General features: G+C 56.3%; 1 protein-coding gene across 1 annotated transcript in view; it reads left to right on the top strand.

Moving 5' to 3' along the window:
- The first annotated feature begins 5,845 nt into the window (after window positions 1–5,845).
- Window positions 5,846–20,662, top strand: part of Tgm2 (transglutaminase 2) — a 31,076-nt gene continuing 16,259 nt past the window's right edge. The window contains exons 1-5 of the mRNA XM_069988329.1: window positions 5,846–5,939; window positions 10,019–10,198; window positions 14,082–14,324; window positions 18,078–18,196; window positions 20,406–20,534. Coding sequence (XP_069844430.1) covers window positions 5,930–5,939; window positions 10,019–10,198; window positions 14,082–14,324; window positions 18,078–18,196; window positions 20,406–20,534 — 681 coding nt within the window. The 5' untranslated portion in view covers window positions 5,846–5,929. The remainder of the gene's footprint in view (window positions 5,940–10,018; window positions 10,199–14,081; window positions 14,325–18,077; window positions 18,197–20,405; window positions 20,535–20,662) is intronic.

Raw genomic sequence — 20,662 nt, 5'->3', positions numbered from 1 at the left:
TCACTGCAAGCATGGGCTCGCTCCCACTCCCCATCCACCCGCTTCCAGTGGATTTTTCCAAACTGTCTTCTGTGTTTACATTTGCACACAGGACATAGATGTTTACTTGTCTGTTCCCTCAGAAAATGAACCGCCTTGAATCTTACCTACATCATGTTCTGCAATCTTTTTTCCATCAACATTGTGGCCTGGTATTCTCAATGTGTCTTTACCCAGAGGACCACCTCCTCTCCCTCTCTCCCTCTCCCTCTCCGTCTCCATCTCCCTCTCCTTCTCCCTCTCCTTCTCCCTCTCCCTTTCCCTCTCTCTGTCCTTTTTCCTACTTTCCCCTCCCCCTTCCTTCCCCCTTCTTTCCTTTCCCTTCCTTTTTCTTTCCTTCCCTTTCTTTCCCCTTCATTTCTCTTCCTTTCCTTTTTCCCCTTTTCTTTCTTTTCTTCCTTTTTCTGTACTGGTTCTGGGACTTGAACTCAAGGACTCTCTCTCTTGCTTTGCTTTTACTCAAAGCTGGTGTTCTATCACTTGGGCCACACCTCCACTTCTGGCTTTTTGCTGGTTTAATCAGAGGTAAGAGTCTCACGGATTTTGCTGTCCAGACTAGCTCCAAGTCATGATCCTCTGATTGAGCCTCCTGAGCAGCTCAGATTGCAGGCATGAGCCATCAGTGCCCAGTTTCTTTTATTTCTTGCACCCTAGGTAAGTACTCTTTCACTCAGCTCCACCCCTGGTTCGACCTTTACCTTTCTTTTAGCCATTGAGTAATGTTGCCAGACATGGCTTATTCATCCATCCCTTCTGCTGGGCACTTAGGTTGTGGTTGGTTTTTTTCCATAGCAAACCATGTAGCTGGGATCGTGAGTTCAAGGTCAGCCTGAGTTACTGGACCTTCATCTCAAGCAAACAAACATAAGATGTCTCTGGTACATCTCCTGGGTAAATGCTTCTCTTGGGGTTTTAATTTGAGAACGGAAGCGTGGGATCATAGTTGCAGTCTCCCAGAGTTATCTCTTCAATAGTCCACCATTTAAAAAAGCTGTTACTAAGATGTAATTCACACATTGTAAGTCACTCATTTAACATGTTTTTTCGTATATTCACGGATCTGTGCAGCTGTTACCACCATCTAAGTTTAGAGCCATCTTTTTCACCCCCAAAATACTTTCTTCGCACCAAAAGAAAACTCAGACTTGTTCTACCCTCCTCCTGGGCACCTGGCAACAACCGCTCATAAGCTGTGCCCTGGCTTTCCACAGAAATGGATCTGACAGTGGCTCACACTGGTAATCCTAGCTACTCAGGAGGCTGAGATCTGAGGATCCCTGTTCAAAGCCAGTCCAGGCAGGAGAGTCTGTGATACTCCGATCTCCAGTGAACCACGAAAAAGCCAGCAGTGGACCTGGAGTTGTGGCTCAAGAGGGAAAGTGCTAGCTTTGAGCTTAAGAAGCTCAGGGACAGCACCCTGGCCCTGAGTTCAAGTCCCAGGACTGCGGGGGAGAAGGATGTCTTAGAGGAGGGCACGCTTAGGTGGCCTCTCTTTCCATTCCACGCTTGATCACAAAATCCCTTCCTGCTAATCGCTCACCAAGTGTGTGACCCTCAAAAGCATGGCTGCCATCACTTCCGCATTTTACAGAAGAGGAAACTGAGGATCAGATAGGACGGGAGTATCCCCTCGTCTGGCTGGCGATTGTGACTCACAGTTAGATATTTCCCCATGGCCAGCAGAAAGGAATTTGAGATGGGTAGCCACCACCCCACCCAATTGCCTCCCAGTGCAATGTACCCCAGAAACATGTGCAAATGGGGGGTGCCGATGCAGATTACCCCATGCCACTCCGAGGTGACAAGAACGGGGTCTTCTGCTCCCCTCCCCCCTGAGCACCTCACCCAGCACCTCCCCTGCACCCACCTGCCCACAGTCTGGCTCTCCACCTGCCTGCTCCCCCGTCCCACGAAGGACCCATTGCATCCAAGTAGAGCAGCTTCTGGAGAATCTCAAACCCTGAGGGAGGGGCAGGGCTGGAAATTCCTTACCTTGTCTTGGCATTCAGAGACCTCCATCCTGAGCTGGGATGGGAAAATCTTCTTGCCTTCTGAGGTTTTGCAGAAGGTCTTCCTATTCTGTTACCCACCCCACCCCTCCCCCAGGTTTAAATCTGTGCCTACGAATCTGTGCCTACGTTGTCTCCCAGTGGACATCTTGCTATGGTAAGAAGGTGGCTTGGGCTCATAACCCTCATTTCTTTTTCTTTTATTTATTTTTTTATGAAGGTGATGTACAGAGCAGTTACAGTCGCATAAGCCAGGTAAGGAGTATGTATGTTTCTTTTTGGACAATGTCACCCTTCCCCCTCTCCCAGCTTCTCCCTCCTGTCCCCATCATACCTTGCATTTCTTTCATAACAAAGGTTCTTGCACTGCATGTGGACTGGAGGATCTGGCACCAAAAATCCAGTCTGAAAGGCTCCCAGGATAACCCCAGGGCCTGGCCTAGGTCCTTCAGTCATTCAACAAACATTCACCAAACAGCCAATGCCTGGACACCGCCATGCTGGTAAGGGCTGGAGGACTGTGACACAGGCCCCTGAGGACTCCCCATGGGGGCAGAGGGACACTGGGCTGACCTCAGGCTCACAGAAGAGCAATCCCAGACCGCTGAGCTGAGCCATCTGACTGTGGGGCCTGACTTTGCCTCTCAGAGCCTACTCCTCATGTAACAGGTGACCAAAGCCAGGTGCCAGTGGCTCATGCCTGTCATCCTAGCTACTCAGAGGGCTGATGGTTCAAAGCCAGCTCGGGCCAGAAAGTCCCGAAGAGTCTCTTACCTCCAATTAACTACCAGAAGACTGGAAGTGGAGCTGTGGCTCAAGTGGTAGAGCAACAGCCTTGAGTGAAAAAGCTAAAGGGCATTACCCAGGTCCTGAGTTTAAGCCATACCACACACACACATACACATGTGTGCATACACCCCCCAACTGTGCACATATGTGTGCGCACACGTGGCAAAAATCATACTGTGAGATTTATATGGGATGCCTGTCTGGCCACGAGTTATTCAAGTTCTAAAATCTTGCATTTGTCTCGAACCAAAATCCTCTCCAATGGTGGGGGTCGTGGCACCAGTGACCCCGGGAACAGGGCTTCCTTCCAAGGACCCCAGCAGGCTGCACTGTGTGCCACTGGCCTCCCCTCCACGGTGGAGGCTCCCCGTCTGTGAGGAGGAGGGGCTGGTCTCAAGACATTATCAGAAAGAAGTCTGCCATGGCCTCTACTGACCAGCACTGTGTGCCCAGCACTGAACAAACATTATCTCTAATGCTCAGTAGTGGGGACTTATTATACCCATTTCAGAGAGTTTGGAAAACGAGCACAGAGAGGCCTGGTAGCTTGCCTCAGTGACCTCACCACCCTCCTCCTCTAACTGCCACTAGCAGCTCGCGCCTTGCAGGGGTTGGCGAAGGGCACCTGACGTCATTCTCCATGGGCCTCGAGCCCACAGTCCTCCTCTCTTTTGAATCCTGACTTCCCAGTGAAGTAGACAAGGCAGGGCCTCCCAGGACTTCCGAACAGAGAGGGAAACTGAGGCTCCGTGGGAAGGAGTGGGATCTGGGTCTCTGGGGCCAGCCGGAACTCCAGCCTCCGCCGGCCACTTTCTCAGAAGCCAGCTATGGCCCGACTGATCCTGTCCTGGGGTTGCTCAACCTTCAGCGGCACAGGGGACTGTAGTTCTGTGGAAAGTGGGGGAGGAAGGAAGCGGGGGACAGCTGGTGGGGTCAGGGACAGGACTGCAGCTTCATGCTGGACACCAGAAAAAATCCTGAAGGGATTTCCCCCAGCCAGCGCACGTTGCATACCAAGTGTTTGCTGGCTGCTGCTCTATATCCTGTCCGGGCATTGCTGCACTCAGCCCCCACCACGCCCTCCGTGGTGGGCGGGCACCGTGGTCGCCCACTTTACAGATGAGGAAACTGAGGTGCAGAGGTTCCGGGACTGTGCAGTGCTGAAGGCAGCATTCACACCTGGGGCTGGGCTGTGTGCCTCCCCTCGGTGTGAGGTAGAACAGAGCCAGACCTGTGGGAGAGCAAAGGTAGAGCAGGCTGCCAGGGCATCCCATCATCCTGCAGCTTAGCAGCAGGGCTGGCTAGGATTGGGCACCTGGGTGGGAAAAGGGAGAGTCCTGGTGTGGCTACCTAGACACGGCAGCCCTTAAAACAGATAAACTGCCAGATGCACGTGGCCTGCGTCTGTAAGCCTAACTACCCAGAAGGCTGAGATGTGAGGACTGTAGTTTGAAGCCAGCCCAGGCAGGAAAGTCCATGCTACTCATATCTCCAATTAACCAGCAAAAACTTGGCAGTGGAAGTATGGCTCAAGTGGTAGAGCACTGGGCTTGAGTGAAAAAACTCAGGGTCAGCACCCAGGCCCTGGGTTCAAGCCCTAATACCAGAAGGAAGGAAGGAAGGAAGGAAGGAAAGAAGGAAGGAAGGAAGGAAGGAAGGAAGGAAGGAAGGAAGGAAGGAAGGAAGGAAAAAGGGGGAAGGGAAGAGGGAAGTAAGAAAGAAGAAAGGAAACAAATTGACATCATGAGGGAAGAGTGAGTCTCTTCCAGTGAAAAGGAAAGCAAACAGCAGGCTTCCTTCCCCGAAGTTGACCGTCCCTGCCCCCTGGGGCAGGAATGATGACACTATGTCTGTGCCAATGTTCCAGGACCCCAGGTACCACCCCATGTACAAGAAGACATCCACTCCCAGGCCTTTCGATTGAGCCCCTCTCAAGCCTGCAAGGAAGGGATTCCTGCCCCTCATTTTCCAGAAGAGGACGTAGATACATGGAGGGCCAAGATGGCCTCCAGACCACCAGCCTTTGGGGGCGGGGTGGGAACTCGGGCCTTGACCTCTTGAGTGATGGCCACTTGCCAGCTTTCTCTGAGCCTCACCAGCTGCAGGGAACAGTTCCAGCAACAGCTGTAAAATGGGGTGATTCCAGGGCCAGTCCAAGGGGCCGTTTTGTGGGTGAGCAGGGCCCCATACTATCTGTGTACCTGAATCCACGCCTGTGGGGTGTGTGCGTGCACGATTGTGTGTGCAGACACCTGCTTGTAGTGGAGTCCTGGCCATGTGTTTCTATGTCCTGACGGGCTTGGGGACTCGGTCTGGTTTTGGTCCTCATCGCCAGCCTGTGTGCAAGTTTGTCTCATAGATTCTGAGTATATCTGTGTACATGTGAGTGCATGTGTGCATGCGTGTGTGTGTGTGTGTGTGTGTGTGTGTGTGTCCTTGTCCTGATCTCACCTGGCTGCCAGTTCATGTCTGTGGATCCAGGTGTTCAGTGGAGTTTCCATCACAGCCTCATGTCTCTTCTGAGTGTCCTTGTGTCCAGCTGCTCTGCTTCACCTGGTCTGGCTGCCTCGATGTGCCCGTGTCACCGCGCCTGGGGGTCCCGGGGTCCCCGTGCACCCGTGTCACAGCATCCCAGGAGTCCCGGGGGTCCAGGTTCACCCGTGTCACTGCGTCCTGGGGGTCCTGGGGTCCCCATGCATCTGTGTCACCGCGTCCTGGCGTCCAGGGGACCCCATGCATCCGTGTCACCGCGTCCTGGCGTCCAGGGGTCCCGATGCGTCTGTGTCACCGCGTCCTGGCGTCCAGGGGTCTCTGTTTACCTGCTATGCCGTCCAGGCCAGGCGCGTCCGCTGCCCGCCGCGCGCTCCGCCCGTCCCCGGTCCGTCCGCCAGGGGGCGGCCCCGCCCGTCCCCCGCCCGCCGTCCCCGGCCCGCCCGTCCGTCCCGGGCCGGTCCCAGCCCCGGGCCTCCCCCGCCCCCGCCGCCCTCGGCCCCGCCCCGCCGCCGGCTATAAGTGCGGGCCGCGCGGGGCCCGCCGCAGCGCCCGTGCTGGTCCGCGCCCCCGGGTCCCCGCGCTGCCGCTGCCGTCCGACCATGGCCGAGGGTGAGTGTCCGAGTCCGTCCGTCCGTCCGTCCGCCCTTCCTCGCCGGCTGCCCCTCGGCGGTCCCGGCCCGCCGGGCAGTGGGGTCAGGAGCGGCCTGGGGCCCGTGGGAGTCACAGAGAGCCACCTGCCCCCCGCGGCCAGGGCCTCAGTTTCCCCGCGCCTGCCTGGACGGGCCACAGGAAAGGCGGGAGTGTGCAGTCCATGGCGGGGCTCAGCCCTGGCCACCGCTGTCACCTTCCCCCGGCCAGGGGCGGAGCTGGGTCCCCGCATGCGCAGGGTGGCACAAAGGTGGCCCGGACCGCTGCCCAGGGAGCTGCAGGCCCGAGGGGGCCGCGCTGGCGCCTTCTGGGGGGCTGCGGGGCAGGGCTGGCAGAGAGGAGGTCCGGGACAGGCGAGTGCTCCGGGCTGCCCACTGCCCTCAGCTCTGCACCAGCTCCTGGCCGCTGGTGAGCACAGGTGCCAGCCCTTGCCACACCACCCAGGCCCAGACAGTGTGGCAGGGACTGGGTTAATTTCCTCTCTGTGTTCTACACACACGTGCGTGCATACATGGAGGTGTGGTCTCTGGTCCCAGGGAGAGAGAGCTTTTCTCCTCCTCCTCTTCTTCTCCTTCTCCTTCTCCTTCTCCTTCTTCTCTTTCTTTCCGTGTGCCAGTTCTGGGGCTTGAACTCAGGGCCTGGGTGCTGTCTCTGAGCTTTTTTCTTCCTCTCCTTCTCCTTCTCCTTCTCCTTCTCCTTCTCCTTCTCCTTCTCCTTCTCCTTCTCCTTCTCCTTCTCCTTCTTCTTCTTCTTCTTCTTCTTCTTCTTCTTCTTCTTCTTCTTCTTCTTCTTCTTCTTCTTCTGCTCAAGGCTAGTGCTCTGCCACTTGAACCACGGCCCCACTTGCCACTTTTTGGTGGTTAATTGGAAACAAGAGTCTCATGGTCTCTCCTGCTTAGGCTGGCTTTGAACGTCGATGCTCAGCCTCCTGAGTTGCTAGGATTCCAGGCATGAGCCACTGTGCTGGGTAGAAGAGGGACCTCTACCATGGAGGGAGTTCCCAGGACAATCGATCGCTTCTGGCCTGGAATCCCAGGGGGCTGCTGGCTGCGAGTCCTTTGAGGATGACCTGTGCACGGACTATGACCCCCAAGAGGGGCCTTAGAGAGGACAGGGAGCAGAGGGGCGGGAAGGGCCTTGGCCCCCTCGGTGGGGGAGGAGGGGCTGACACACTGACACACTGTGATATGTCAGCAAGTGGCCCCCATTGCAGCTTCTTAACCCCGTGCCTGTCAAAAAGGGGGTGCAGGGAATCTGGGGAGCCCAGGAGTGCCAGTTGTAATGTCCTGAATCCTCTGTGCCACCACAGCTACTTCCCAAGGGGCCCCACTAGTTCAAAAGTCCTCAGCCCTGTCCCCAGCAGACGTCCCACTGCCCCATCTCCACGGACTGGGGCGGGGCCATCCTCGAGGTCTCCCAGGAAATGACAGCTTCTTTCCTGCCTAAACACCCAGGGGTGTGTGTGTGTGTATGTGTGTGTGTGTGTGTGTGTGAGAGAGAGAGAGAGAGAGAGAGAGAGAGAGAGTTTCTCAGGGCAATGCTTTGTCGCCCCAGAAACCAGCAGAAGTGTCTCCTTGTGCCCACAGGGTTCTCTTGTTGGGATGACACAGGGATGGGCTTTCCCCTCAGGCCCAGGATGTCCAGGAAATGACAGGGAGAACAGAGGTAGGCGTGGAGCCAGCTCTGAGCTAGCGTGAGGCCACCGCAGGGAAGACTGGAGACTCGTGCAATGCAAGTGGAGGTTGTTGTGAGCTTTAGCTGCGGTTGTCCACATCCTCCAGGAACTCCGGTGTCTTCGCTGTAGGGATCTCACACAGAGGGAGCACACCTGCGTGAGCGGGGGGAAGGGGGCCCGGGGCAGATCTCTACCCCTGGCTTAGCTGAGCCATACATCCTCTCTTGGCCCACAACTCTGCCTCCCCCCCACCCCACCCAAGGGCTTTCCAACCCTGACCAGGGTTTATGAGGATCCCCCCCACCCCCCTGTATTAGGCCCTCACCTACCTGTCGCTTGAGCCTGTCTAGATCCTCAAGGCTCTCTGAAACTATAGCACTTTCGTTCATCATGTTCCTTCCCAGGGCTGGATCTCAGGGAAGGGTGTCCAGGTACATCATCTTCTAGGCCTCACAGCCCTCGTAAGAGGCTTGGAGCAGAAGGTACAGAGAGGGAGGAATACTTGGCCACAATCACACAGCCACAGCACAGCAGAACAGAAAAGTAGGACCAGAAAACCCCAAGATGTCTATTCTTGCTTAAACTCTTTAGTATGGGGATGATTGGTAATACATGAAAGTGGGGAGATGAGTATGATAAATCCCTATGTTGCTCTCCAGCCTGTGTGTGTTGTCCTTCTTGAGCCCCTTTCCTGTTATTTGGGGGCAAATCCCACATCATATCATATCATCTTAGGCATGTCAGTGAGTACCTTCAGAGCGTAAGGACTCTCCTTTGTACACATAAACAAGTTACCAAAGCCCTTCATGCCATCATGATTCCACAATTGTTTAAATTTCTAGTTGTCCCATACGCATACCGGATGTTTTGAAATAGTATTGGAAAGCAGGATCCAATTAAAGCACTTACTGAAGTGGGTGGAGATGTCTCTTCACTTTCCCTTAGAGGGTTTCCTTTCAAATCTCTTAGACCCTCCCCCCCTCCTACCTTTACAATTTATTTGTTAAAGAAATCAGACCCGGGTAGCCTAGGGTGGTGGCTTACACCTATAATCCTAGCCACTTGAGAAGCTGAGACTGAGAGGATGGAGGTTCAAGGCCAGTCTGGATAGAAAGTTCTGAGATTCCCCATCCCAACAGAAAAAGCTGGGTGTGGTGACTCACGACTGATATACCAGTTATGTCAGGAAGCATAAATAGGAGGATCATAGTTCAGGCTAGGTTGGGCAAAAAGCAAGACTCCATGTCAAAAATAACCAGAGCAAGCCAGGCACCAGTGGCTCATACCTATAATCTTAGCTACTCAGGAGACTGAGAGCTAAGGATTGTGGTTCAAAACCAGTGTAGGCAGGAAAGTCTGTGAGACCCTGATCTCCAAGTCAACACCCAAAAGGTAGAAATAGAGCTGTGGCTCAAGTGGCAGAGTGTCCAATCCCTGAGTTCAAGCCCAGGATTGGCACACAAAAAAAGATAAAATTAAAAAATAACCAAAGCCAAAAGAGCTGAGGGGTGTGGCTCACGTGGTCAAATACCTGCCTGGCAAGCCCAAAGCCAGGAGTTCAAACCCTAGTACTGAAAAAGAAAGAAACTAGATCCTTTGACTCTTCAGAGTCTGGATTTTGTTAGCCGTGTCCTGGTTCTGTGTGTCCTGATCCTCAGTCTGGGGTATCTTCCTGTGGGCTGGAAGCTGGGTCTGGTGGTGTGTTCTGTGCAATGCATCTGTTTCAGATCATCCCGTGTCAGCCGTAGCAAAGCCCTGGACAGCTCAGAGGAGCTTGCACACACAAGCAGAGTGCACGCTTCCTACTGAGATCCACTCCATGCTTGCCTCAGCCCTGTGAGGTAGACCCTGCTGTACCTGGCCTGGGCTCAGATGGGGAAACCGAGGCCCAGACACGCTGAGTTGCTGGCATGTTCCTGGTGGGCTGTGTTGTGGTATAATAAGAAAAGAAAAGAATGGGGACTGGAAATGTGGCCTAGTGGCAGAGTGCTAGCCTAGCGTGCATGAAGTCCTGGGTTCCATTCCTCAGTACCACAAATACAGAAAAAGCCAGAAGTGGTGCTGTGGCTCAAGTGGTAGAGTGCTAGCCTTGAGCCAAAGAAGCTCAGGGACAGTGTGCCCAGGCCCTGAGTTCAAGTCCAAGTACTGGCAAAAAAGAACAAAAAAGAACTTGGTCCCCCAGCCAGCCCTGTGTGGCCATGAGTAGGGACAATCAGGAAGGACTAGGCTGTGATGTATGGACACCGCCGTCCAGCAAGGGTCAGTGGCAGGGAGACTTTGGGATCCTTGCATCACTGGGCACCATGGCCCACTGACCACCGGCCTTCACCAAGGTCATGCATCTCCTCGTCTCTTGTCTCCACAGAGCTGATCCTGGAGAGGTGTGACTTGGAACTGGAGGCCAACGGCCGCGACCACCACACGGCCGACCTATGCCAAGACAGGCTGGTGGTTCGGCGGGGCCAGGCCTTCTGGCTGACGCTACACTTCGAGGGCCGCGGCTACGAGGCCGGTGTGGACAGCCTGACCTTCAGCGCCGTGACCGGTGGGTACCGATGGCTTCCTGCCCTGTCCTGTCTGGACACTTGGGTCCTTGCAAGCCTCCTGTCACCAGTGGTGAGGCGTGGCCTTCAGCCATAAAGGTTCAGCTAGATCCTGCCAAAACAACTTTCCAACAGTGCTTCCCGGAATCCACACCACCTATCAGGCCTCTGGGATTCAGCCCAGATCAGATCTGGGCAAGGGAGGAAGAGTCCAGCTGGCTGGAATCCTGAGTGGGCTGGCTGGCTGCCTGCTCTGTGACATTGGCCAGTTGCTAAGCCTCTCGGAGTCTGAATTTCATGGCCTGCCCAGCATTCACACTGACTGTTAAGTGGGGAGGGTCTGCCCTGGAGACATGGGTGGCCTGTGGACGTGGGTGGCTGTTTGTTGGTGTCACTGCAGGGGCTCCAGAGATGGTGCCAGGGACACAGAGCCCCAACCAGCCTAACCCCGCCCCATGCCCTACACCCCACACCCAGCCCAAACTCCTTTGTTGACTGTTCTAAGAAGGTAGCCTGCAGGGCCAAATCAGTTTGTCTGGACTCTGCAGGAATGAGACCACTCCCTTGGGGGTCAACAAGAGGCCACCTGGCCAGGGCTTTAGACCAAGGGCATGAAGGGCCAGCCCTCTTTGAGGTCTTAGCAGGCAGGAGTTGCAGCCGCCTGGCGGGGGCCCCATCATCAGGGTGCTATGATAAGCTAATCATGGAAGCCACAGGCTACAGGATGTCCCCTGCGTCCCCCTCTCCCCTCCCTGCCCTGCCTCTCCCAGTGGGCACGCCATACCAGCAACCTTAGAGACTTTTCTATTAGCTGCGAGGCCCCAGCAAGTCCCCTAGCCTCCGTTTCCCCCTCTGCCAAGTAGAAGAGTTCGGCTTGGGACGGGGAGAACTCACAGGCCTATGGTAAAGGCGTACGTACTTCCTCTGAATCCTTCCAGCTTGGAAGAATAAAGGGCCCATTTGGCAGGTGGGGAAACTGAGGTTCAGGAAGGTCACGTCACAGTGAGGGACCCTACATGGGTTCAAATACTGACCGCCCCCTCCCCCTCCAAAGGGAAGGCTTTTGTCACTAAAACACACCACCATCACCACCACTACCACCATAGACACATTTAACCCCAAATGCCTGCCAGGCGATTCCTCTGTGAAGTGGATGCAGCCTGGGCAGCCTGGACACTCAGACTCCCTCACTTTTCTCTTTTCTCTTCCCTTTGGGCCTCTGACCGGCAGGTACTCGGGGCCCCAGGTTCAGCCCTGGGAGGAGACAGAGATCTGCAAGCACCGCAGCCTCATCTCTGTTCTCTGGTGACCAGCTGATCTCAGGCCAGTGCTGGCCACCCCGGTCTCTTCCACAGCTTCTGCAGCCCCACCCCACCCCCACCCACAACGTCTTCCCTGTCCCACAAGCCAGGACCCTCCTAAAGGGCTGCGGAAGCTGCCGAAGGGACAATCGCAGGAAGCGGAGCCCCCACCCGTGGGCCTAGCTTGGGTCAGCGCCCAGCCTGGGGCTGGCTGGACACTGTGCTCTTGTGCTGCGCTGGAACTTTCTGGCTGGCCATCAACGTGTGTTCGCACTCTAGGGAAACTGAGATTCACGGAGGGGAGAGAGCTGGTCAAACTGACCCTGCCGTGCAGACACTGTGTATTTTCCAGATGGTTCAGGGACTGGCAAGCTGTGCCGGATGGACACAAACTGTGCTGGACAAATATCACCTTGTGAAAGGGACAAGCTGCCTTATCGCTCAGGAAACTTGGGGGGGGGTAGTGGGTGGGGATGAGAGGGGAAGGAGGGGGGAGGTCAACCCAAGGGGTGATGAGAACCTGGTGAGGCAGCCTCCCCCAGCCCGTCCTGGCTAGCAAGGACCCTTGGGCTCCAGAAGCCATTTGGACCTAGCGGTCCCTGTGGTGCCCCTGGGTCCACCGAGAATGCTGTGGGAAGTTACGAGGCTCACTTACACGAGCTGTGTGGGGCCAGGGGACAGCCTGTCCCCATCACCCCATAGAGCATCTGGGGGGAAAGGTGTATCCGCATACATGCGCATGCATGTCTGCGGGTACATGCATGTGAGTATGTGTGTGTGCATGAACATTTATGTGTGTATCACTGCTCAGGAGGAGGAGGCAGGGAAGTATGTCTCCTGACCCCCCGCCCCAGGGGTGCTGTGTCCACAGAGACGGTGGCTGTGGAACCTGGCCTGGCCTGTGTCCAGAATGACCAGGCACATCTCGGAGAAGGCGCCATTCATGATGGTGCTGGGATGAGGGACATCGCTGAGCCTGCTGTGACCTGTGGCCGCACATCTGTGAAGGGTTTCATTGGAGGAAGAAATGTCTGCACACCATCTGCTTTGGCCTGGGACGTGAGAGGCTTGGGAGCCGGTGGACAGGCCTCGCTTTGAACACGTTCTGCCAACTCCCAATGGGGCAGGCCAGGGGCCAGTGGTGACAATCACACATGATCATGACCGGCATGGACGGAGCACTTACGGTCTGCAGCCCTGTTTGCTTTGAGCTTCCCAACCATCGTGGACGTTGGTGCATTTTGCACCTGGGCATAGGGAAGCTGAAGGACTTGTCAAGGTCACTGGACACGAGCTAGTTTCACACGTAGGAAGAGCCACGTCTCCCAGGTGTACAGCCCAAGCCCATTTTCTGCTTTGATGAGTAGCACACAGATCAGAGAGGCCCAGAGACTCCCCCAGAGCACGGGCCGTGTGGCTGGAGGCAGGAAGTAGCTCTCTCTGGCTGCACTCCCAAGTGTCCGCTCTGGAACGCAAAGGGCATTTGCAGGCTGCCTGGCAGCCAGACAGGGCTCCCAAGGCTTGTGCCTGTTCTGTGAGTTCGTAGTTGTATTTGTACTTGGGCTGGATGAGGAGGGGCCGTGGGGCTGGGAGTGAGCCCCTGGGTGAGCCGGCCCTGGTATTGTATGCAGTGGTTGGCAGAGCCTCAGGGAGGGACATTGGACTAAAAATAAATCATCCCGGGCATCGGCCCAGCTGGGCAGAGAACACGCGCTGTGTCTGCTCTCAGCCCAGGTCTGAAATGACAGTCCCACCCAGCCCTGCTGTGACTCAGACCTGCCCGTGGGGGGCCAGGCCCTCACCTGGGAGTCTTGGGGACCCAGCTACAGTGCAGCAGGGAGGAGCCCAGTGCCCCCAGACTGAGTGCAGTTGCCATCTTGGTTGCAAATCCTTCTGTCTCTCTGGAGCCCTCCTCTCTAGGTCTCCATTTTGACCCCCAGTTTGAGGCAGCAGGACACACTCAGGTGCTTCATGAGGTGTGGGACCAACCTCCCAGAGCCGCCCCCAGCAGAGGCACCCTGGGGAGCCCCTCGCCAGCCCTCGGGCGCCCTCCCCCAGAGCACATCAGGGCCTGCCACATTCCCTGTCCTCAGGATTCAGGTTTCTATCTGCAGAGGGAAGCAGGTGCAGCAGCAGGAGGGACCGGGCTGGACAGGGCCTGGGCTGGACAGGGGCCCTTGCCAAGCATCTGGCCTGATTCCTGCCCAGACCCCAAGCAGGCAGACTGAGCCTGGAGAGGGGATGGTCTTAACCAAGGTCACCCAGGGCAGGGCAGGGGCACCCGGGCCTCTTCCCCAGGCTGTGCTGGCCCCGCTTCCAGCAGGTTCTGATTGTGGATCTATTGTGTGCCTGTGGCTTTTCATGCAGACCCATGAAACCGCCCTGCAAGGCCGGGGTTCAGATGCGGAAACCGAGGCTCAGGGAGGTAGAACCTCTTACAAAGTTCTAACAGTGGTTAGTTTTGGAACTAGGCTTTGACCCTAGGCCATGGACACTTCCCCCACCCCCCCCATATCCGCCCCTACCAGATGTGTGTCCTGCCCTTGCATCCCTGGTTTATGGCGGCCGCCTTCTGTCTCCACAGGCCCAGCTCCCAGCGAGGAGGCCGGCACCAAAGCTCGCTTCCCACTGTCGGATGGGGTGGGCGAGGGTGGCTGGGCAGCCTCGGTGGCAGACCAGCAGGACAACGTCCTTTCCCTGCATCTCTACACACCCGCTGAGGCCCCCATCGGGCTGTACCGCCTCAGCCTGGAGACCTCCACTGGCTACCAGGGCTCCAGCTTCGTGCTGGGCCACTTCACCCTGCTCTTCAATGCCTGGTGCCCAGGTAAGCCACGCTGTCTGGCCACGGAGGCCATGGGGTGGAATGAGACGGCAGAAGCAGCATCCAAGTGGACTGGACACAAATGCCCTGGTCATCCCCACGGATTGACAGGCTCAGGGGAAGCACCCAGCTACCAAAGCACCCAGGTCTGAGACCTGGATGTTCCCCCAGTGCTGTGAACTAGGTAACTTGGTCCGTGTTTCTGCGGTCACAGTATACAGCAGGCTGGGTGGTTTATACACGCGAGCCGTTCACCCGGCTCATGGCTCACGGTGGGGAGGCCCTTTCTTGCTGTACCATAGTATGGCAGGAGGCCCCACATGGGGAGAGAGTGGATGGGATAGAAGTCGGGCGCTAAGTAAGTGGTTTCCATGACCACGGAGTCGCTCTGTCCATCACCTCTTAGAGATCCAGCCTCCCACTGGTGCTTGGGGATTAAGGTCCCCCCACATGCACAGGCCTTGGGAAGGCTTTCAACCATAGCACCCGAGTGGAGCCGACCTTGATCTCAGATGCCCCCATCAGGAAGGGGGATCCAGCACTAGCCAGGCACTGTCTTCCTTCGTTCTGCTCGTGAGGCCTGCTTTCAAGTCCCCCCAGGTAAGTCAGGGCCAGGAGGATTAAGAGAGCCACAGGAGAGAAGGGATTAGGACATACCACTCAGCCTGATGACCTAACTGCTTGTTCATATGCTGTCTCCATGACTACCCAAGTGTCCCAAGGGACCGTGGTCAGCCACCTCCTTTCTCAGGCAGGAAAGAGAGGCTCAGAGAGGCTAAGTGTTTCCGGAAGCTCCTTCAGTAAGTGGACTATGGATGTGGGGGGGGGGGGCGGGGAGGGGGAGTTGGTAGAAAGTGAGAGGGAGAAGCTGGAGAGAGCTGAGGCCACTTGAGTAGCAGGAAGAGCCAGGGGCTGGGTCTCCCCTCCCCGCCTCACCCCTCCCGCCCAGTAACTAACAGGCAGTGGAGTCAGAAGTCAGCCTCCTCCTTGCTCTGGCCAGCCGTGTCCTCCAGTGTCGGGGGACAGAACCTCTGCCTGCCCCCCCTGGGCAGCCATTCCCCAAGGGCCCAACCTTTCTCTTTTCTTCTCTATTTTTGGGGCACGTTATAATCTACTTCACCAGGATGCTTCTTAAAAACTTCTCTTTTGAGGATTTTGACTTTCACTTCTAAATAGGACAGATGAGTCGGATACCAGTGGCTCACACCTGTAACCTTAGCTACTTAAAGGGAGACTGAGATCTGAGGATCACAGTTCAAAGTCAGCCCAGGCAGAAAAGTCCATGAGACTCTTTATCTCCAAGATAGCCAGCAAAGAAGCCTGAAGCAGAGCTGTGGTTCAAGTAGTAGAGCATCAATCTTGAGTGAAAAAAAAACAAAACAAAATGGGACACACACATGTGTCAGGGACACACGAGATCCTGAGTTCAAGCCCCAGTACTGGCCAAAAAGAAAAAAAAAGATGCAAAAGCATCTTTATTATTCTTATTAAGTAGCTGTACAGAGAGGTTTTCACAAAATCAAAGAGCTGAGACACTATTTGAAAGACTTTTCCCCTTATGGGGTATCACCCCTCAGTTTGTACTTGGGAGGCTACTTTCAAGGTCAGACCTTGCTTTCTACCCAGGCTAGCCTGAGTCCAACCCTCCTACTTATGCTTCCTGAGGATGACAGGCATGTGTCACTGTGCTCAGCCAGTAGGTGAGATGGAGTCTCTAGAACTTTCGTAACTGGTAGTCCTTGAACTGAGCTCCCCGCTGTCTGCCGCTCAGGTAGCGAGGATCGCGGGCTTCGGTGAGTTGGCCTTCTGTTCTTTCTCAAGGCCTAGGGGCCTTGACATTAGTGTCCCACCCATGGCCTTGGGGTCTTCCTTGGTGGCTGGTCTGGGTGTCACCCTTGGCCACATGGCCCAAAGCCACCTGCAGTGATGTCTTGGGACAGATGCAGCCTCGCTGGGGCCTGCTGCGGCTTGCTTGGGGTTTGGGGCCTCGGGGCACGCTAGTTTGTAGTTCTGCGGCGGCCCCACCCTCAGCAGGGTTTTGAAGTCCTCCTCCCAGGCTTGTCCCCCGTCCTCCTCCTTGGGTCTGCCCTGCCCCATGGGTTAGAGTGACCCGAGGCCACAGGGACTAAAGTGACCTCCATCCTGACAGTCTGGCAGGGGGCAGGAAGTTGGGCTGGGCTGGGGGCCAGGAGCTGGCTGGGGGGCGGGGAGGAAATTGTTCTGGTTGAGTAGAAAAGGGGTGGGCTCTTCCTGGAAAGGGGACCCTCCTGTCCCCGAGCTTGGAGACCACAGGGGAGTGGCAGCTGGCTGAGGATTTGGGCTCCCGGAATCCAGGATGGCACTATCTTGGTTTCCTTCAGACGCGTAGCCAGGTTCTCACGCCAGCATGGGAAGCCTGGGTGGCTTTTGCTTTCTCTTTCCTGATTTCTCCCACGCCCACTACCCAGCCCGCCCAGGACCACGCAGCTCAGTAACGTCAGTGGATTTTCAGGGTGGTCAGAGAGCAGCGGGCAAAGGACTCTCAGCCCCTCTTCTCTCTGCTACGGGAGTGGGGTGCTGCACCCCTTTCCAGGCCAACTCTCCTGGTAACTGGACAGGTTTCTTCTAGCCAACTTTTATTCCTCCAGCGGGCACAGTGAGTCCATGCCCTGTGCCCGCCATAGTCGAGCAGCTCATGAAAGATGTTCTTATTGCTTTGAAACTCAGAAAAAAAAAAAGGACATTTTAATTAAAGCCTGTGTTTTAAGCACATCCTGTTAAGGTATCTGTCCATAGACCAGGTGGACAATAATTGAACTGAATTTAGAAAGGAAGGAGGCCCAGGGCCCGCTGAAGTTATTATGCTCCTCTGGATTTCCCCTTTCCAGCCTCAGTTTCTTCATCTGCAAGCAAGACACCCTAAAGCCAGTCTGACTGTCAGAACAAAACTTCCTTAGCCCTCTCCTGACTCTCCCATTGGAAGCCCCAGCAAACCCAGTGCTTTGAATTTGCCAGTGGCCACACCTTTCTCTCTCTGGTCTTCTATGTAGTGTTGGCCACCAAGTTTCAAGGGTCTACACCTTTGGTCATTTCCCAAGAAGCTGTCCAGATTTCTCCTCTGCCAGGAAGCCCTCCTGGATTTCCTCCCCGGAGCCATGGTGGCCTTTCTTGGCCTTCCGCTCCACTGTGACTCCTGTTCTTTTCCCACTGGCTCAGGGCTTTAGTTCCCAACCCGCCTTTCATCTCTGGGGCCGACTCAGCGAGGTTGCGAGGTGAGTGGAGAAGGCAAAGTGACCTCCCGGAGCATAAGAGCAACCAAGAGTCAGAACCACAGATTTCCTGGCTCCTAGTTCAGTGCTCAGTCTCTTGTGTGGGTTGTCAGGTCCCTAAATGGGAGGGGGCACCTCATCTTATTGACACAGAACTAGACTTGTTAGGGTTGTTGTTGTTAATTTTGCTGTACCCAGAGTTGAATTCCAGGCCTTGGGCTTGCTAGCCAAGTAGCCCTACCACTTCAGCCCTTTTGTTTTCATTTCGGTTTTAAGCTTTGACCCGGGCCAGCCTCAGATGGCAATCCTCCTACCTCCTGCCTCCTGAGTAGCTGGGATTACATGTGTGTGCTACGGCACCTGGCTTGATGACTCATTTTCCAAACTAAGCGTCTCAGGTCCTAGGAGAGGTTGTCTTGGCCTGGAGACTTGGAAGGCTGGCTGCCATGTTTGCAGGGGCCCTGGGCCCCGCCAGACCCCGAGCCAAAGCTCCTTTCTCTGCCCACAGCGGATGCTGTTTACCTGAATTCAGAGGCGGAGAGGCAAGAGTATGTCCTCAACCAGCAGGGCTTCATCTACCAGGGCTCAGCCAAGTTCATCAAGAGTGTGCCGTGGAACTTTGGGCAGGTAGGTCACGCCTGCCCCTCACGGCCACCTGGAGGGATATCAGGCAGCCACAGAGACCACGGCATGATCAGGTGGCAGCACCACCTGGCTCAGACTGTCAGACATGCCAAGATCCTGAAATGGCTGAAAGCCCAGAGAGGTTGGAGGCTGGCCTGAGATCACACAGCAAAGGATTCAAGGGTGGGGGGAGAGAATGTGGGGAGACTTCTGGAGCTGTGAAGTTGGTTGGGACACTCAGAGGGGGGGGGCGGTGAGGATTATGTTGGTCCAATATGCACACTTGGAGAGCACTCTCCATGCGTGAGGAGTGCGACAAGGGAAGGCTTAGAACCCTTGTCTGTCACGGTGAGTATTGAACCCGCAGTGCACTGCAGTCCTGGGGAGATGCTGCAAGAGCAAATGCAGCAGTTTCTGACTCAGCAGGTCTGGGGGAGGGGTAGGGGGGCGGGGGCCGGGTGGGAGGGAGTTCTCCCAGATTCCCAGGGATACTGATCCTGCTTGCTCAGTGACCACTCGTCTGCATGTATCAGCCAGCTCCTGCTCAGTAACAAACTAGCTGAAAAGAAACAACTGTTTATCATTCCACACAAATCTGTGGGTAAACCCAGGCATGGCTTTGTAATCTAGGCTGGGTTGGGCTCAGCCAGATGGCTCCTTCCTGTCCTGTGGTTTCCCAGACAGACAGACAGACCGATGAGGCTGGTTCCGTCCACCAGAGCTCTCATTTCTTCTGTGGCCCAGCCAAGACTCACAAAACAGAACCTGGGCATCTAGGGCCCCTTGGCCTGGGGATGTCTGGGGGGGTGGATTCACCTCACAGCTTTTCCCAGCAGCCTGTAGGCTGGAGTCACAAGTCCAGGCCTCCAGGAGCCCCCAGACCCTCGGGAAGTTCTGGGTGGTCTCAGGCTCCAGCTGACTGCAGCTTCCTCATAAAGGATCAAGGCAAAAACAGGTGCCTGGCAGCCAGGAGCCTGCAGGGGGACATCAGAGGAGTGGTGCGCAGAATACACCGGGAAGCCGCGGGCTCCTGTGTCCCCTGGAGACAAAGGGCACAAAGCCAAGTCTCCCTGGCCTTTCCTAAGTCCTGCCCTGAACCCAGCCCTGTGCCACCCCGGGGGACTTGCCCTGGACATGCTTCATAATCCAGGGTGGAAAGACCTAGAGGGAAAGCGGGGAGGGCCAGCAGGGAAGGCTTTTTAAGGAGGGGATTTTTGAGCTGGGCTTTGAAGAGCAAGTAGGAGTTTGTCATGGGAGAAGGTGGGTGTACTTCACACTAGGCATCGGGAGCAGTGAGGGTGGCACTCAGGGGAGGGAAGCTGTATGTTCCCGCTCAGGGAGGGCGCCCCAAGGAATGAGGTCGAAAACAGAGTCCTGAACCTTAGTCAGATGGAACCCACAAAAGAGTTCAAGCCCTGGGAGCAGTTCTGCCACACAGAGGGTGGCTTGGCAAGCCCAGTCCAAGACTAGACCTCAAGACGAAAACCAAGGCGGGCAGGAGAGTCCTGACAGGTCAGCTGTGCGGTGCCACGAAGGTGACAGGAGAGGCTTCCGAATCTGATAGACGGAACGCTTAACATTCAAGAGAACCGGTGAGCCGTTAGAGCAGGAGGAAGCACATTCCAGGCAAATGAAACCGCAGATGCAAAGGCCCTGAGGCAGAATGTGGGTGCGAGTGGTGAGACGAGGTCAGAGAGGACGTCCAGAGTGCAGTCATGAACGTCCCTGAGGGCTGTGGGCAGAAGCCACATTCTCCTCTGGGTGAGGCTGAAACACAATCCGCCTCCTTTCCCCTCGCCGCGGCGGGGGCCAGGCCTGGAGGGAGGAGGGGGCTGTGTGGTCAGGAATCTGGGTGAGTCAGGTTTTCCAGGGCAGTGAATTGGCTGGATAAAGGGAAAGGGGGCAGGGGCAGGGCCCTAGGGGACTCTGAGCACACTGTCCCCAGTGTGTCCCCCCCCCAGGTCACCAGGCCAGGCCCTGGCTGCAGGTGCACCCCTCTCCCGTCCCCATCACATGCTTGTCCTGTTTGCTGTCCCCCCCACTCCCTCTGGGCCGGGGGCAGCCGCTGGCCTCTCAGGGGGCTCCCGGGCGGCTGGTGAAAGGGAGCAGGGCACCTGCAGCTGGGGAGGCAGCCAGGCGGGCTTCCTGGAGGAGGCGGTTTCTCAGTCCTCCCCGCCCCCCCCCCCCATTCCCCTCGTGCTTTCTCCGACAGTTTGAGGACAGGATTCTGGACACCTGCCTGACGCTCTTGGATGTCAACCCCAAGTTCCTGAAGGACTCCGGCCGCGACTGCGCGCGCCGCAGCAGCCCCATCTACCTGGGCCGGGTGGTGAGCGCCATGGTGAGTGCGGGCTGCGGGCTGCGGGAGCTCTGCTCCGGCGGGCGGGTGCTTGTCAGGGGCCACCATGGCCCCAGCCCTGGGGACAAGCCATGGATGGGCCCGCGCTTCCTCCACGCTCCCATTTTCTG

The sequence above is a fragment of the Dipodomys merriami genome, unplaced genomic scaffold (assembly GCF_024711535.1).
Source record: "Dipodomys merriami isolate MVZ:Mamm:240054 unplaced genomic scaffold, mDipMer1.0.p SCAF_354, whole genome shotgun sequence".
NCBI classification, from domain to species: Eukaryota; Metazoa; Chordata; class Mammalia; order Rodentia; family Heteromyidae; genus Dipodomys; species Dipodomys merriami.
Note: the sequence above shows the minus strand (reverse complement) of the source record. Positions and strands in the feature narration are given on the sequence as shown.